The sequence below is a fragment of the Notolepis coatsorum genome, assembly GCF_963971535.1.
Source record: "Notolepis coatsorum genome assembly, chromosome: 14".
Classification (NCBI taxonomy): Eukaryota; Metazoa; Chordata; class Actinopteri; order Aulopiformes; family Paralepididae; genus Notolepis; species Notolepis coatsorum.
Genome location: NC_140178.1, coordinates 63,241,023 through 63,259,043, shown reverse-complemented (window position 1 = coordinate 63,259,043; position 18,021 = coordinate 63,241,023). Strand labels below are relative to the sequence as shown.

The following is an 18,021-nucleotide window of genomic DNA, read 5'->3' as shown; positions in this document are numbered from 1 at the left end:
CAGAGTGGTGGTGGAGGGGAACACTGGATAGGGTGAACTCTTCCTCCCCTTGCACTCGACTCAGTTTAATACAACTGAAGGTGTTTCACAGAGTACTCTACAGCAAAGCGAGACTGGCTGAAATCTACCCAGACTCCAATTCCAACTGTGACCGCTGTAGTAGTTCACAAACTGATCTCTCTCACATCTTTTGATCCTGCCCAGGTCTTAGACCGTTTTGGTCTTCAATATTTTATTTGATTGCTTTCGACAGTCCTGAATACTACTGCCCTGTCCACTATTGGCCATTTTCGGAGTATCGGCTGAGCCTCTTCCTATTATGGGTAGAGATTATATAAATATATATATATTAAGGCTTTCAAAGTGAACGCGCTATTAACGCGTTAACACATGATTCTATTAACGGCACTATTTTTTTTAACTTACAATTAACTTTTTCGAAAATACATTTTTTTTTTTATTTTTTTTTTTTTACTTTCTTTTTTTACTAGATTTCACTCACGTGTATTATTGATACTCTCATTGATACTATGTTTGTTTCTGACTCAAAGTGTGTGTGTGTGTGTGTGTGTGTGTGTGTGTGTGTGTGTGTGTGTGTGTGTGTGTGTGTGTGTGTGTGTGTGTGTGTGTGTGTGTGTGTGAGAGAGAGATAGAGAGAGAGGGGGGGTGAGAGAGATGAGGAAGGGGCAAGAGAGAAAGAGAGCTGGGAGAGTGTGTGTGTGTGAGAGAGAGAGGGGGGGGGCGGGGTGTGAGTCCTCAGCCCTTGTGTGGGTGAATGTAACAAGTTCCCAAGGATGCGGGAACTACAGGTGCGGCGGGTGCTCCAGCACCCCCTCCTGGCGGGGAGTGTAACTGCAGCGTCAGAAGATTTACAAAAAAAATAAAAAAAATAATACAAAACTTTTATTTTTTTAGTTAGCATTTGAGTGTAAGCAGTCTAAAACATGTGTTTTTTTTTTAAATTGTTAAAATCCACTATTTAATGATATTTTCTGTGTATCTGATCTGAGTCTGATCTGAGTCTGACGTGATGCACAATTGCAGCGCCGGCACAGACAGTCACACACACATCGGCGACGCCTACTACATGACGTGGATTTCGGCGCGAAGCCGCAAACGATGAGGACTTGAGGTTGAATAAACAGTAGTGTGTTTACTTGTGTCTCAGTCTCAGAAAAGAAATATCAAAAACGAATATCTGATTTTGTGAGGTTTTGTCCGCTCCCCACCCACTCGCTCCGTTCCTTTAAGGTATTTTGTTAATTAATTGCATTCCCCGCCACGCTCCGTTCCTTTAAGGTTTCTGTGAGGATTCTGTGATGATTGGTCCGTGGCCGAACGCACACTTCTAAGTCAAGTATCAATTACCATCACGCACCTGATGTGTGTTCTAATCAGCGCCCCAGTGGGCTTTATATACTCTTTTCCCCCTAATATCGAGGTTGGATCGTTTTGAATATTCCCTGCATCTGCCTTTCTTTCCCGTTGCTGTTCTCGTGAAGTATCCCTGTTACAAAGGGTCAGATTAAACCGAATATATATATTTATTGCCTGAGATCCCATGTATAATATTTGTATATCGTTTGATATCCCTTGTATATTCTTTGTACAATATACACTGAATGTCCCTTTAGTCTACAGGACAGACCATAATATTCGTTCTCCTATTGGAAGCGATCCCCTGGCGCCACTGCCTTACCCCCTAGAGCTGACTTCAAAGGTACCGACGAGATATGTCTGTACATGCCCAGCTTCTGCCCATGAATACGGCTGGCGAAATACAAATGGTACTATTTGTTCACAGCGCATATATATATGGCGCAAGTAAATGTAGAACTCTCTCTTAGTCTCTTAGTCCATTGTCCCGTTCAGTCTCGTTCAGTTCCAGTTACCCAAGCAACGTCTCACCCACTACGCAACGTGGGCAGAGCAGGGCTCGCATTGCCCCAAGATAGAGTCTCGTGTTATCCTAATACATTTGTTTAATGTATCGTTCGCTATTTATTAGTAAACCTTCATTACGAGTCAAAGACCACGTGAAGTGGGTAATTGTGCGTCTACATAGAGCACTTATAGCCGCGTGCAGATAGGATAGAGTAACGTCAAGTTCAACTGTGAACCACGGACCAACCGGAGGATTTACACCGGACCAGCAGCACCACGGAGGATTTACACCCCGCCAGCAGTGCCACTTTCCGGCAAGGATTATTATTCTTCATTCTTCACCAAGCTGCTGGAAGCAGAGAACCGTCTACACCCACTGCTGTGGGATCTACGTGCCCGTGGGGACATCACTCAAGCCCGTCTCTGTCGTACCAGAGGCACCACGGCTTTCACCTGCACGACGCGCACCCTGGGACCAGGCTGCTTTTCCCGCTGCTCCAGGGGTGATATCGCCTCCGTGAACCATTGACTTGCATAGAGCTTTGCCCCCCCCTGCTGGCTTACAACCGGTAGTACACCCCCCCTTCCCAGAATATCCCTAGATCTAATTACTTAATATTCATTATTGATTTGCCTGCACATTCTTTGCCTTATAAGCGCATCTAAAGTGAACAAAGTATATAATGTAATACTATTTTGATGTAATAAATATTCTAAATGAGTATTTGAGTGGAAACCTGTTATTGTGGAAGTGTTGTCATCTAATATACCTTTGTACGGTATTGGCCAGTAATGTACAAGACGGTAGTGATTTAATGATATCAATACTTGATTAATACAGTCAGGGAATTGTACCCCTCAGTTACAATTGGTCCTTCGAGCCGGATAATAATTAGCGTAATATTAATATAATATTAATATTGACATGGCCGATGACGAACACTCCACAAACGGTTCTCCTAAGCTAGATCGCCCGCAGCGCAGACGGCAGCCACCTCCCTATCTAGAGGCATACTCTGTCAGTCCAATACCTAGTTTTAAAGGGAAGTTAAACGCGGAAAAAGTAGAAAGTAAAATTATGTCCGACCCTAACAACCAGGCTACCCCGCCAACAGAGGCCCTAGAGGGTTCTAATGTAACTGACCAAGCTCACGGTGGGGACCAGGAGGGAACTGACACGACTTTACCCCCAGACAATACCGAAGAAATAGTCCCCGATCAGCTCCGGGAGGAAGACAACCCTAGAGAGACGCGCACCCAGGAGACGGATCTCCTCGGTACGCAACAGGAGAACGGATCTCCAACAAGTACTGCCGGGAGCCGATCGCCCCGAACGGCGTCTTCCCCCAGCGAGGCGGACAAGATGCTGGCGCAGGCACTCATCGCCACCCTGGCAGCCTCCACCGAACGCGATCGACTTCAAGCGCAACAGACGTGCGAGCGCGAACATTTCGCAGGTGAGCGAGAGCGCTTCCAGGCGCAACAAAGGAGCGAAGACGACCGAATAAGACTGGAGACCAGACGCCTCCAGACAGAAGAGAACATCGAGAGAAGCCGCGCCGACGTCGCAAATGCACAGCTCCACGCCGCCCATGCCAGCGCCAATGCCCAGCGCGACGTCGCCAACGCGCAGCGCGACATCGCCAATGCCCAGCGCGAAGCAGCGCGCGACGCAGCCCATGCCCGGCGCGAGGCAGAGCGCGACCGGCTGCAGGCGGAGCTGATGGACAAACTGGTTGCCATGGTGACACCCCCTCACTCCGCACGGAGCTCCCAGAGATCGTCAAGACATGGGTCTAGGACACATTCCCCTACCCGACAAAGCGACCCGGGACCCCGCCTACAGGAGGATCCTGTCCACGTCTCCGAACCCCCTCCCCGGCCGGTCCATACGAGACCTAGCAACCGGGAAGAACCGGACCACGCCGAGAGACTGAACAGAAGACTCCAGGTCCTAGCAGAGGGAGAGGAGGAGGAGGAGGAGGAGTGTCAAGCCGACCAGCAGCAACGTACTCTGGCCCAGGAGGCCCAGTACAGCCCCGACCAGCAGCAACCTACTCAGGACCAGGAGGTCCAGTACAGCCCAGAAGTCAGCCCCGAGGCCCTGCGTTACAAACCCCCGACTCAACTCACGGGTGAGTTTGACGCACCGTCAGCCCCGAGGAACAGCACCTGGGTACCCGACCTTCGGTACCCACCAAGCACCAGCCCAAGACGACACGCAAGAGGAGACTCGCCTAGGAGGCCTCTCCCCCAACGCTCACCGATGTGCCAGTCATCCATGACATCATACATTGCCACGCCGTCATTTCCCGACTTCGCCTATGAGAGTCGAGCACAGTACACGGAGCTCCGGATGTGCCTAGAGACAATGATGGTGGATGTCGCTGATGAACGCCACAAGTATGCAATATTACTGAAGCACCTGAAAGTACCGCGAGCGCACAATATAGCGCTGGCCTATGCCACCTCTTCGACACCATACACAGCGGCCCTAGCGGCGCTGGACCAGAGATATGGACGTATATGGGATTACGTAATAGAAGAGATAAGGCATATTGACCGCTTACCCCCAGCAACAGACAATCGCTCACTAGACGACCTGTCAATCAAAGTGCAGTCCCTGGTAGGGATGCTGGGAGCGCAACGGGAAAAGGGCATGCATGAGCTATACGCCAACTCTAACGTCGAGAGGATTTTAGAGAAGCTGCCACCCGCAAGACAAGAGCGTTTTAGGCGGCAGAGAGACCACCGGGATCCTAACGGCCCCGAACCATCCCTCCTTGATCTAGCCGACTTCCTGGCGAGAGAAGTCAGCAGCTTACGACTGGATACGTTCGGGCGGAGCACGCCAAGCTCCAGAGAGGGACCCAGGAGAATAAACGATGGAAGAAGATCGGTGACGGTTATGCACCAAGCCGAATCAGTACCGCAGCACCAGAACCACAACACCCCCTCGACGAAAGAGGACCAGTGGAAGATTGAGTGCCAGTACTGTGAGGGAGAACATCGGCTCTATCAGTGCGAAGATTTCAAGAAGCTGACCACGGATGATGTGAGCCAGTGGGTCAAGGACCACCGCTGCGCGCGCAGCCACCTAGCAGCTGAGTGCCGCTTGAAAAAGAAGTGCAGCAGGTGCGGTGGCACCCACCTGGAGGTCCTGCATGACATCAACAAGCGTCAGCCAGGACAACCGAGTGGGCCCGTCGCGGTAATGTACCATGCCGAGGCGGTGGCACCAGAACCAAAGTTCCACCAGACCGCTCCCTGGTGTCCCGACTGCTACGGCAGACACTGGGAGTCAAGGTGCGACTCGTGCCATATAGAGTCTACGTCACCACCCGAGACAGGAGTGCTCCACATAGACCCCCAGCATAGCGGGACCCCCCGTGTGCTCCTCAAAGTGGTCAGGGTGCTCCTGAGCCACGAGGACAAAGTCATGGACACTTACGCCGTCCTTGATGACGGGTCAGAGAAGACCCTTCTGCTCGCGTCCGCTGCGGCCCAGCTGGGACTGCGGGGGAGCGAGAACCAAATGACGATTCGGACAATAAGAAGAGATTTAAAGACGATAAAGGGCGAGAATGTCTCCTTCACTATCGCAGCAAGCGGGCAGCCAGAGCGACGGTATAGGATTACAAATGCTTTCACCAGCCAAGAAATAGGACTATCACAGTACACCTACCCCATCCCACAGCTGATGGATAAATATGTGCACCTGCGTCAACTACCTATCCCGCTCATAGACGGCGCCACCCCGACCCTGCTGATAGGCTCCGACCATGCAGACCTCATCGTCCCGATAGACCGGGTCCATACCGGAACCCGAGGCTGTCCTGCAGCAGTCGAGACCCGCCTAGGGTGGACACTACAAGGCCCCCTCGCTAAATCTATCAACCGAACAGCAGCCACTAGCTGCCTCCACTCCAGAGCGACAGAAGAAGACACTGGCCTCTCCCCCGTACAGCAGAGGCTATTGACATTAAGCGAGAGGCCCGTGAGAGAACCGTGGGTACCAGAGGGAGTTCGGAACTCCACCCCCCTCAGCTGCGCTTCAGACGTAGCTGACCTCGAACCCAGCACCCCAAGCGACTCCTTGACGGGGCGGCCGGGACCGGCCCCTCCTCACACGGGGTACAGAGCGAACAAGAGAAACAGACGGAGGAGGAGAAAGCACAGCCAAGCACAGATCAAAGTAGTCTCCGGCCCGCTTCCTCCTAAGCCCCCCTTCATCCCGTCCAGTCGTCATGACCATAGACCAGTCACCACCCCGAGCTGCGTGGCCGGCCGGCCGCGTAAGCAAAGTGACCACCGGTGCCGACGGAAAGGTCAGAGTGGCAGAAGCGCTCGGCCAAGGGCGGATCTACAACCGACCCGTGGCGAGGCTGATAAGAGTCGCCAAGGCTCCCCGACTCGCCTAATGACGACCATGACCCATGACTTTGTGAACTGCCCGACCCCTCACAGACATTGAGTAGTGGACAGTGCGGTTAATCTGTCTCTGCTTAGCTAATTAGGTGGGACTAATTAGGGGGCGGCTGTTACAAAGGGTCAGATTAAACCGAATATATATATTTATTGCCTGAGATCCCATGTATAATATTTGTATATCATTTGATATCCCTTGTATATTCTTTGTACAATATACACTGAATGTCCCTTTAGTCTACAGGACAGACCATAATATTCGTTCTCCTATTGGAAGCGATCCCCTGGCGCCACTGCCTTACCCCCTAGAGCTGACTTCAAAGGTACCGACGAGATATGTCTGTACATGCCCAGCTTCTGCCCATGAATACGGCTTGTCCATTGTCCCGTTCAGTCTCGTTCAGTTCCAGTTACCCAAGCAACGTCTCACCCACTACGCAACGTGGGCAGAGCAGGGCTCGCATTGCCCCAAGATAGAGTCTCGTGTTATCCTAATACATTTGTTTAATGTATCGTTCGCTATTCATTAGTAAACCTTCATTACGAGTCAAAGACCACGTGAAGTGGGTAATTGTGCGTCTACATAGAGCACTTATAGCCGCGTGCAGATAGGATAGAGTAACGTCAAGTTCAACTGTGAACCACGGACCAACCGGAGGATTTACACCGGACCAGCAGCACCACGGAGGATTTACACCCCGCCAGCAGTGCCACTTTCCGGCAAGGATTATTATTCTTCATTCTTCACCAAGCTGCTGGAAGCAGAGAACCGTCTACACCAGGGGTGGCCAACCAGTCAGAGACTAAGAGCCACAAAAAAATTACTGTGGTACCACAAAGAGCCACACCATATACCAGCGTTTCTCAACCTTTTTTTTCAGTCACGGCACCCTTCATGTGTTTATAGGTCTCACCCTCTGGCCTCTGAAGTTGCTAATGTCTTTTTTATTTGGGCCTCACAGGGTTAAAAGTACCCTGTGAGACCCACGGTTGCAAAATTACAAAATCACTTTTAGCCATTTAAAAAAAAAATTATTTAAAAAATGTTAAACTATTTTACTATTTCTTTCACTATTTGGGCACTTTTACACAATTCCTGTGAGTCTATGGAACACCTAGGTTTTTTTCAAAAAAAATGCATTGTTTTGTATTTCTAATCAAGTACTAAAAACCGCATTTTTCTACCTCAAGATCTTAAGCCGTTTTGAGGCTGGGCTCCAACCACTGTGTGGCCTGGTGCCAACTGCCACATCAACTGCCACATTATTATGCAGCTGAGAAATCTCTGACATCACAGATATGCACATTTTCAGATGACTCAGTTCAGTGAGGGTGAATATTGTGAGAGGAGAATTGGAAGAATTCGCCAATATGAGAATTAGAGACATATATCCTATTAATATAAGTCCACATAGCTAAGAAACAATGGTAAACACTGAAAAAAGCCATTTATAAGATAGTTCCCCTTTAAGCACATGTATAGTCAATTGGTCCTGTTGTTCAGCCTCACAATGCTATTTGATAGTAAATGTGTTTATATGTCCCACCCTCTGGCCTCTGAAGTTGCTAATTTCTTTTTAATTTGGGCCTCACAGGGTTAACCTCTTAAGCCCGAGATATACAGTAAAAGTGTATATTTTCAGCATTATGTTTGTTTACCAATTATTTTAACTGTTATTAGTGAAATATAAGATTATAGAAATCTCAGGGCATTGAGTCGGAAACCGGCGCATATTGACAGGAGGAAGTGGCACAGCCAAAAGTGAGTGTAGTCTTTTGAAGGAAGAGACTCAGGGCTTTCAAATTTCGAAAAACTACCCTACCCAGCTCACACCAGCCCCTGTCAATCATCTGACTTCTGGATTTACTTTTTAATTTCTCTTATTTTTTGGGATCATCTCCCACAAACCTGAACGTTATTGCCATAAAACAGAACGCAGTTAGTTTCTCTACCTTTCTGTGAACGTCTTGCAAAAAACGGTGTTGCAATATGATGAAAAATGGTGGAGAAATTTACATTATAAAAAAGATGGCAGAATTCAGTACTGTATCTACAAAACCTTCTGTTTAATCATCTTCCCTTTATTCATTTGCTTAGATTTTTCAGGTCTGGTCAATTTTAGCATGGTGTTATTTACAGTCAAAGATAAATAATTTTTTTTAAATAGAATTGATATTCTCCTTTGGTTCATTACAATTTACTCAAGCCTAGTAACAGACACACTATTTCTGACACTGATCCATATATGTCCCTAGATTCAGATACCAAGAACATGCAAATGGATCATTTAAAAAAAAATTGTAAATGTTTATTCTACGTCCTTATGGAATGAGTGACATAAAAAAAAAAAGGTAAATTTTTTTTTTTTTTTTTTTTTTTTTTTATGGATGGAAGAGCCGCACATTGACGGGCAAAGAGCCGCATGCGGCTCGCGAGCCGCGGGTTGGCCACCCCTGGTCTACACCCACTGCTGTGGGATCTACGTGCCCGTGGGGACATCACTCAAGCCCGTCTCTGTCGTACCAGAGGCACCACGGCTTTCACCTGCACGACGCGCACCCTGGGACCAGGCTGCTTTCCCCGCTGCTCCAGGGGTGATATCGCCTCCGTGAACCATTGACTTGCATAGAGCTTTGCCCCCCCCTGCTGGCTTACAACCGGTAGTACACCCCCCCTTCCCAGAATATCCCTAGATCTAATTACTTAATATTCATTATTGATTTGCCTGCACATTCTTTGCCTTATAAGCGCATCTAAAGTGAACAAAGTATATAATGTAATACTATTTTGATGTAATAAATATTCTAAATGAGTATTTGAGTGGAAACCTGTTATTGTGGAAGTGTTGTCATCTAATATACCTTTGTACGGTATTGGCCAGTAATGTACAAGACGGTAGTGATTTAATGATATCAATACTTGATTAATACAGTCAGGGAATTGTACCCCTCAGTTACAATCCCTGTTGGAGAACCTGATTCCCCGTACGAAGCTACGCCTCGTTTATCTGCCCGCTTTACGCGTTGCGCTCTGGTGAGTTTTTGGAAACAGTCTTTTTTGGATCAATCGTTTTTGTGTGTTTGTGAAACACCGAAGAGATCCCGTTTTTGTTATACTGTTCTTACCTATTTTTGTTGTTGGATTTACTCTTTGGATTACCGTATTGTTTTTTCTCTGGACTCTGCTAACTGTGTGTATCACACCGAAGATCAAGTCACTTGGATATTAATTTGGATCAGTCACCTCTCTGTTATCTGTTGTGCGCTGAGCTAACTGGGATTCTCTCTCTCCCTCCGTGTTCCATCTGGAGTGTATGCTGGGGGGATCTGCAGAGCGGCTCAGACGTCACAAGCAAATTCCTCACAACACTGTCTGGGAGAATCTGCAGAGCCGCAAGACATTCTTCACATGCCAGATTCCCCGTTTGTTCTGTTTTCCACCTAATTCAATCTTGTGACTCTGAGAATAAACACGCCCTTGTTTTTGGCTAACTCTGAAAACAACTCTCTCTGTGCCGTTGCGTTTGGGGTCGGTTACAAACCATAACATTACGATCCAACCATGACGACCCCAGCCGACACAGAGAGAGCCCCTGCAGCTTGCCAGGCCTCTACTACCAGCATGGCCCCAGTCTGCTAGCTTAGCCCCGGCTGCTAGCACAGCCTCTATGTTAATGCAGCCCTTGCAGCTAGCATAGGCCCTGTAGCTAGCCATGCCCAGGCAGCTAACCCGGTCCCTCTGCTAGCCCCACTTTACGTGTAGCTTCCCCAGCTAGCATGGCCTCCACTTTGTGTGTAGCTTTCCCACAGCTAGGACTGCCCTTTCAGCTAGCTTGTGCCCAGGCGGCTAGCCCTGCCTCATCGCCTGGTCCGGCTCCCACGCCTGGCCCGGTCCAGCCTCTACGCCCGGCCCGGCCTCCACGCCTGGTCCGGCTCCCTCGCCTGGCCCAGTCGCCTGGCCCGGTCCAGCTTCTACCCCGTGCCCGGCCTCCGCCGTTGGATTCCAGTCCCCGTCTCCGGCCTCCCTCGCCGGTCCTCTGTCCCCGTGCCCGGCCTCCGCTGTCGGGCCCCTGTCCCCGTCTCCGGCCTCCCTCGCCTGTCCTCTGTCCCCGTGCCCGGCCTCCGCTGTTGGGCCCCTGTCCCCGTCTCCGGCCTCCCTCGCCGGTCCTCTGTCCCCGTCTCCGGTCCCCCTCTCCGGGCCTCTGTCTTTGTCCCCCTCTCCAGTGCCCCTGATCGCCGGCTTCCTTCGGTCCCGTCCGGGCAGGCCAGGGCCGAGTTGGGTCGCCGGGTGGCTCCCATGGAGGGGGGGGTACTGTGAGGTTTTGTCCGCTCCCCACCCACTCGCTCCGTTCCTTTAAGGTATTTTGTTAATTAATTGCATTCCCCGCCACGCTCCGTTCCTTTAAGGTTTCTGTGAGGATTCTGTGATGATTGGTCCGTGGCCGAACGCACACTTCTAAGTCAAGTATCAATTACCATCACGCACCTGATGTGTGTTCTAATCAGCGCCCCAGTGGGCTTTATATACTCTTTTCCCCCTAATATCGAGGTTGGATCGTTTTGAATATTCCCTGCATCTGCCTTTCTTTCCCGTCGCTGTCTGTTGCTCCCAGGACTCTCGTGAAGTATCCCTGTTGGAGAACCTGATTCCCCGTACGAAGCTACGCCTCGTTTATCTGCCCGCTTTACGCGTTGCGCTCTGGTGAGTTTTTGGAAACAGTCTTTTTTGGATCAATCGTTTTTGTGTGTTTGTGAAACACCGAAGAGATCCTGTTTTTGTTATACTGTTCTCACCTATTTTTGTTGTTGGATTTACTCTTTGGATTACCGTATTGTTTTTTCTCTGGACTCTGCTAACTGTGTGTATCACACCGAAGATCAAGTCACTTGGATATTAATTTGGATCAGTCACCTCTCTGTTATCTGTTGTGCGCTGAGCTAACTGGGATTCTCTCTCTCCCTCCGTGTTCCATCTGGAGTGTATGCTGGGGGGATCTGCAGAGCGGCTCAGACGTCACAAGCAAATTCCTCACAACACTGTCTGGGAGAATCTGCAGAGCCGCAAGACATTCTTCACATGCCAGATTCCCCGTTTGTTCTGTTTTCCACCTAATTCAATCTTGTGACTCTGAGAATAAACACGCCCTTGTTTTTGGCTAACTCTGAAAACAACTCTCTCTGTGCCGTTGCGTTTGGGGTCGGTTACAAACCATAACAGATTTCTATAATAATGAGCCCAAAGCCAAAGGCAAAAAAAGAAATACACTCGACTCAGACTCCGCCTCCGGAGGAGAGAACACAGACAGATGTTGTCATGAAGGAGTTTATTTCCACCACTCCTGAACGCAAGACCACCTTTGTTCTACCGTCTTCGGAATAGGTAATGTGTGTTTATTATCGCTCCTGCGGCCTGCCCAGTGCGCTGTGCTCACTTGGTTAATGTTTCAGCACAATGTTTCCCCTATTATTTCATGCACACTTTATTCATTGTTTTAAATTATTATATATTATAAATAGTTATTTTGTGCATCAATCTGTTTTGAATTTGATGCAAATTTGCAATGCATGAGGGTCATCCCTTTGTGTTAAATGGCTGCATAAAGCAAGCATTTGTTGACTCTCATGTTGATAAGGGTATTAAAACTTGGAACTTGAAAAAGATCCGTTTAAGGTAGATACATTTTTATTTTTAAATACGATTAATTTGCGATTAATCGCGAGTTAACTATGGACAATCATGCAATTAATCAGATTAATATTTTAATCGATTGACAGCACTAATATATATATATAAATTATTTGTATAGCACTTGTTTCACCAATAGCAATGTTGTTTAAAAAAATCATTATTACCATAAAATAGGTAATAGTTTGTTTCTTTACCTTTCTGTGAACGTCTAGAAATAAACCGCATCTCAATCTGATGACAAATGGCGGAGCTATTTACAAAGAAAGTAACTGTACTTACAGTAGATTTCATTCACAGTCTTTGCTGCCCTGTTACGGGCACCTGGTGGTACTATTTGGAATTCTGCCATTGAAAAGAGGAGATTTGGCCTGATCCATAAATGTATGACTTGGCCATAATAAGGTCATTTATAAGCCTGATATTCTATATTCTATGTTCATATTTCAAATTGCATGCGTCCGAATGGCAAAATTCAGTACTGTATCTAAAAAACATTTTTGAAAAAAATGTCACATCCAACCTGTCCCAGCTCCTGGAGTTGTCCTGCTACTCTGTCCATGTAGAGAGGAGCTCCAATCAACACATCATCTAACCTAGAGAGAGAGAGAGAGAGAGAGAGAGAGAGAGAGAGAGAGAGAGAGAGAGAGAGAGAGAGAGAGAGAGAGAGAGAGAGAGAGAGAGAGAGAGAGAGAGAGAGAGAGAGAGAGAGAGAGAGAGAGAGAGTCCTTCAGCAATACACTTAACCCCTAACTGCAGTGAGCAGGTTGGCACCTTGCATGGTTGCCTCTGCTGTCAGTGTTTGAATGTGTGAGTGAATGTGAGGCAGAAGTTGTAAAGGGCTTTGGATAGTATATATAGTTGTATGCTGTATACATGCTGGGGCTAGTTGAGATATGAGACTAGCTGTCAGTCTGGCTGAGAAAACTGAATGACGTCAAAACGGTTTTATGAATCGCTGGCGTTAGCATTTAAGTGTAAACAGGTTTGTAAATTAACAGATTTTAATTAGGGTTAGAAAACAGCCTCACCCATCACTGTTGATGTCAGCTACAGCGACACTGTGACCAAAGTAGGACGCCACCTAGAGGATACAACACAGAACTAAAGTTGGACACCACCTAGAGACTATATACTGTATACAGTATGTGTATGCATGCATATATATATATGTGTGTGTGTGTGTGTGTGTCAACCTGTGTCCCTGTAAATGTGTGGGAGCCTCTCAGTTGTCCACTGCTTCTACCATCATAGATCTGTACCTGGAGGGTTGGTACAGAAACATCATGAGAACATCTAGAGGCACATCTAGAAGAACATCTAGAGGACATCTAGAACATTGAGATGAACATCTAGAGGAACATCTAGAAGAATGTCTAGAGGAACATCTAGAAGAACGTCTAGAAGAACATATAGAGGTACATCTAGAAGACCATCTAGAGGAACATCTAGAAGAACATCTAGAAGAACATCTAGAGGAACATCTAGAAGAACATCTAGAGGAACATCTAGAGGAACATCTAGAAGAACATCTAGAGGAACATCTAGAAGAACATCTAGAGGTATATCTAAAGGACCATCTAGAAGAACATCTAGAGGAACATCTAGAAGAACATCTAGAGGAACATCTAGAAGAACATCTAGAGGAACATCTAGAAGAACATCTAGAGGTATATCTAAATGACCATCTAGAAGAACATCTAGACTAGAGGAACATCTAGAAGAACATCTAGAGGAATATCTAGAACATTGGAATGAACATCTAGTGGAACATCTAGAGGACCACCTCAAAGAACATCTAGAGGTACATCTAGAAGAACATCTAGAGGCACATCTAGAACATTGAGATGAACATCTAGTGGAACATCTAGAGGACCACCTCAAAGAACATCTAGAGGCACATCTAGAAGAACATATAAAGGAACATCTAGAAGAACATGTAGAGAAACATAAAGAGGAACACCTCAAATAACATCTAGAGGAACATCTACAATAACATCTAGACTCTAGAGGATGTTCGTTTACATTTGGATCACATTTGGCCTAGATTCAATTACTTGTTACAATGGAGATTTTGTGTGCAGGGTTGGAAGTTATATATGTCTTGACACACCTTCATGTAATTTAGTACACAACAACTAAACAAGCAGCTCTGCCTGTCAGAACATAGAAGATAAATATCTTACTGATCCTGCTGTGTTTCTATCATTAGGAACCCCCACCAGATAATCTGAAACATACAAGAGATAGATACTGTATAGATACATTTATTGATAAATTGATTGGTAGATAGATAGATAGATAGATAGATAGACAGACAGACAGACAGACAGACAGACAGACAGACAGACAGACAGACAGACAGACAGACAGACAGACAGACAGACAGACAGACAGACAGACAGACAGACAGACAGACAGACAGACAGACAGACAGACAGACAGACAGACAGACAGACAGACAGACAGACAGACAGACAGACAGACAGACAGACAGACAGACAGACAGACAGACAGACAGACAGACAGACAGATAGATAGATAGATAGATAGATAGATAGATAGATAGATAGATAGATAGATAGATAGATAGATAGATAGATAGATAGATAGATAGATAGATAGATAGATAGATAGATAGATAGATAGATAGATAGATAGATAGATAGATAGATAGATAGATAGATAGATAGATAGATAGATAGATAGATAGATAGATAGATAGATAGATAGATAGATAGATAGATAGATAGATAGATAGATAGATAGAGTTTAAAACCTGGTATTGAGTCTCCGATGAGTTGCCCGCTCGCAACGGAATAACCTGAAAAACACACACACACACACACACACACACACACACACACACACACACACACACACACACACACACACACACACACACACACACACACACACACACACACACACACACACACACACACACACACACACACACACACACACACACACACACACACACACACACACACACACACACACACACACACACAGGCATATTGACTTTTGATGCTGTCAACATAACAGGCTATCTAGAGGCTAACGGATATCTCCTAGAGGCTTTGGATCCATGACTTCACACATATTAAAGGTTCCATATTGTGAAAACCTCACTTCTACACTGCTTGTGCAGCACATACAGTACATCTGTGTTTCTGATGGGCCTCCTGACTCAAACTGTGAAATAACACAACCCAGGCAGATTTAGCACCAAGCCTGTATTCAGAAACTGTGCCTTTAAATTAGTTGTTTGGAGTTTTGTCTTTATGTGATGTCACATAAAAAGCTCATTGCAATGCATGGTCCTGTGAAAAACGCAGCAATAAACTTTGCTTAGACATGTTTAGGACCTATATTAACTTGTTGAAAAGGACTTACAGTATGGGACCTGTGAGTGTGTTTCAGTATGTGATCTGTGATACTGTATGCAATAGAGGTTTGTATGAACACCCTAAATTCCAATCCCACAATTCTTTGTGCCAGGTCATTTTGGGTTACAGGTCACCGAAGATTTTCCAAACAAACATCAACAAACAACAACATACTGGCCACTGAAGTATACTTTTAAACTGACAGTAGATCCTCCTGACTGCTCAGCTAGGTGACCATGCTGTCTTGAGGCCTGTGTTTTAGTTGAGCTCTGGTATCCCTTAACTGAGCTTGCCATGCCAGGCATCTATCGTGGTGTGTATTGTTTGTAAATAACTGTAACCATAACCATAACCATAACCCTAATCCTAACCCTAACCGTAACCCCAACCCAAGAGATGGATGGATGGATGGGGAGAGAGAGAGATATGTGTAGCATCCTGAATATTCTGCTAAGTATTCAGAAGTGCTGACTAACTTGTTACTTCCCCTGTGTGTATAAAGTGTGATAAACAGTGTTCCTTTTGATATCTCGCCCCCGGACTACTAATGATGCAAGGTGCTCCTCTTTCTCCGGCTTCGATATGGATCATTAACATGACATTGAAGCATCTTTCTTCCTGCCTCGAGTTGTCCTATAGTGGGATCAGTTGCAGTCGCCAGCAGGGGGCAGTGGTGGCAGGTGGAGCGGAGGAGAGAGAAGCAGCGAGCGAGAGATGATTACCTGGAGGGCGGAATGGAAGGAAGTCCTCTTTGACAGTGAACTCGGACGTGAGCGGTCGCAACAGGCGTGTGCTCTGGACGAGCCCCGTTTGAAGAGTCCCGTTGAAGAGCCCCGTTGGAGAGCAACGGGTGATAGAGAGTACTTGCTATAACACGGGTTATCCTAGAAGTACAAGCGATAGTGAAGTGTGTGAGTAAGCGATACAGAAAGAAGAACCAACGTCCATAGATAACGTGTTATCCCAGAAGTGTGAGTGGTGTATTAGCATGCTAATACACTAACGGCTATAGTGACTCAAGTATATCACCAGGCGAGCGTCGCTGAAGACCGGTGGTGCATACAGCCACGTTGCGTTAGTAGTACAGACGATAGCAGGAGGGTTTACTAAGACCCACAGTTTAGCTGTGTTTAAGATAGCCAAACAGTTTAGAGCGCGCCAGCCCAGTCAGCAGCCCCGCAGTGAACGTCTCATCGACGCCGCAGAGGACACCTCTCCCACCAGCAGAGGTCGCCACAACACAGCACGCTCCTCCAGTTCCACCACTGCCCATGCTGTCTACCCCAGCCCGCTGGCTGTGCTCGCGGGATCGCCCGACGCCATCTTGTCACCCGGATGAGGGGAGTGGTGAGAGTGGATCCGCCATCTAGGCTAAGTACAACGGTACCTCGTGTGCCAAAAACAGTATCCATTCGAGCGAATGCTAACGACCAGTGTCTAGGGGTACCCCAACCATTATAAGCTGGCTTTAGTGTAGGTTTTATTTGGTAACGTGGGCCCACATGTAAATTATTTCTTTTGTATTGTGATAACTGTGACGTTCTTGAATTCCCATTGAACTCTTTACCATGTGCCTGGGTCTTCCCCTAATCCAAGCGGGGTTTACTAATAATGTATTGAGCACGAGGTGCCTATGTTGGGAATAGTGTTCCCCTATAATACAAGTGAGAGCACCCGGTGCCTAATGTGAATACATGCCATATGAACCACATAAAGTATAACTTGTAACTTGCTAATTGACCAGGCTTACATAAAGGAGAAGTAAATGGGAGCACGGTGTGAGTGTCTATTTCTGATCATATGCTAACCTTGTTGACCGGGTAAATACATATGACTGTGGTATATTTATTTAACCCTTCCACCCCATTCGCAGAATATTATGAAGGGTCTCTACAGGTGGTCAAGGAAGGGTACTGCTTAAAGGGAAGCCCAATATCTTTATTGAACTAACAGCCACAGGGTGTGGGAGGGCTAACGGAGGTACTGGGGGAAGTGAGAGTGTGTGGGGAGCTACTGTTGACCGCCCTGGAAGGCGAGGAAGACCAGAGTACCACCCCCCAGGTTAGTAAATCCTGGGCCACATCCGCTCCTGCTGCCTGCCCTCCAGAACGACGTTCCGGGCCCAAAGACGGGGGTGCAGATAGATTGAACTTTACTGTATCCTGCTACCAGGTGGCTGTGTATAACTACTCCCATAAGCAGGGATAATCCACACTTCTACATTTGGAGTCACGAACAGGATCAACATCCTACTCCACTTCCTTGACGTCGACCAGTAGAGAGACCATGACGTCAGAAGAAGGGACCCGCGTCGCGCAGGAGATGGCGGCGAGGTTCGAGGAGCTGCAGGAGAAGTGTCAGACTCAGGCGGCACTCCTGAAGCAGCTAGCCGACGCAGTGAAGGAGTTGACCGAGCAGGCACTCCTGGACCGACAGGCGCTGGCCCTGGAAAGGACCCAGGTCGCCCTCGACAGGGAGGGCCGTGAATCCCGCCCACCCCTCTCGCAGACCGTGTATGTCCAACGGGACCGAGAATGCAGCGAGTTCTGAGGGGGAAAAGAGAGAGGGGAGTTGCCGGTGGAGGACTGGATCCGAGAAATGAAAGCCCTTTTCCGAATCAGCAGAGTGCCC

At 47.3% G+C, this 18,021-nt stretch overlaps 1 protein-coding gene across 1 annotated transcript in view; it reads right to left on the bottom strand.

Annotated features, from left to right (window-relative positions):
* The window catches only part of LOC311240544 (uncharacterized protein), a gene marked incomplete at its 5' end in the record, with an annotated part of 243,031 nt that overhangs the window by 144,051 nt on the left and 80,959 nt on the right, over window positions 1-18,021 (bottom strand). Inside the window, 6 exons of the mRNA XM_084329122.1 lie at window positions 12,522-12,594; window positions 13,030-13,082; window positions 13,195-13,260; window positions 14,185-14,228; window positions 14,778-14,822; window positions 17,802-17,936. Coding sequence (XP_084185248.1) covers window positions 12,522-12,594; window positions 13,030-13,082; window positions 13,195-13,260; window positions 14,185-14,228; window positions 14,778-14,822; window positions 17,802-17,936 — 416 coding nt within the window. The remainder of the gene's footprint in view (window positions 1-12,521; window positions 12,595-13,029; window positions 13,083-13,194; window positions 13,261-14,184; window positions 14,229-14,777; window positions 14,823-17,801; window positions 17,937-18,021) is intronic.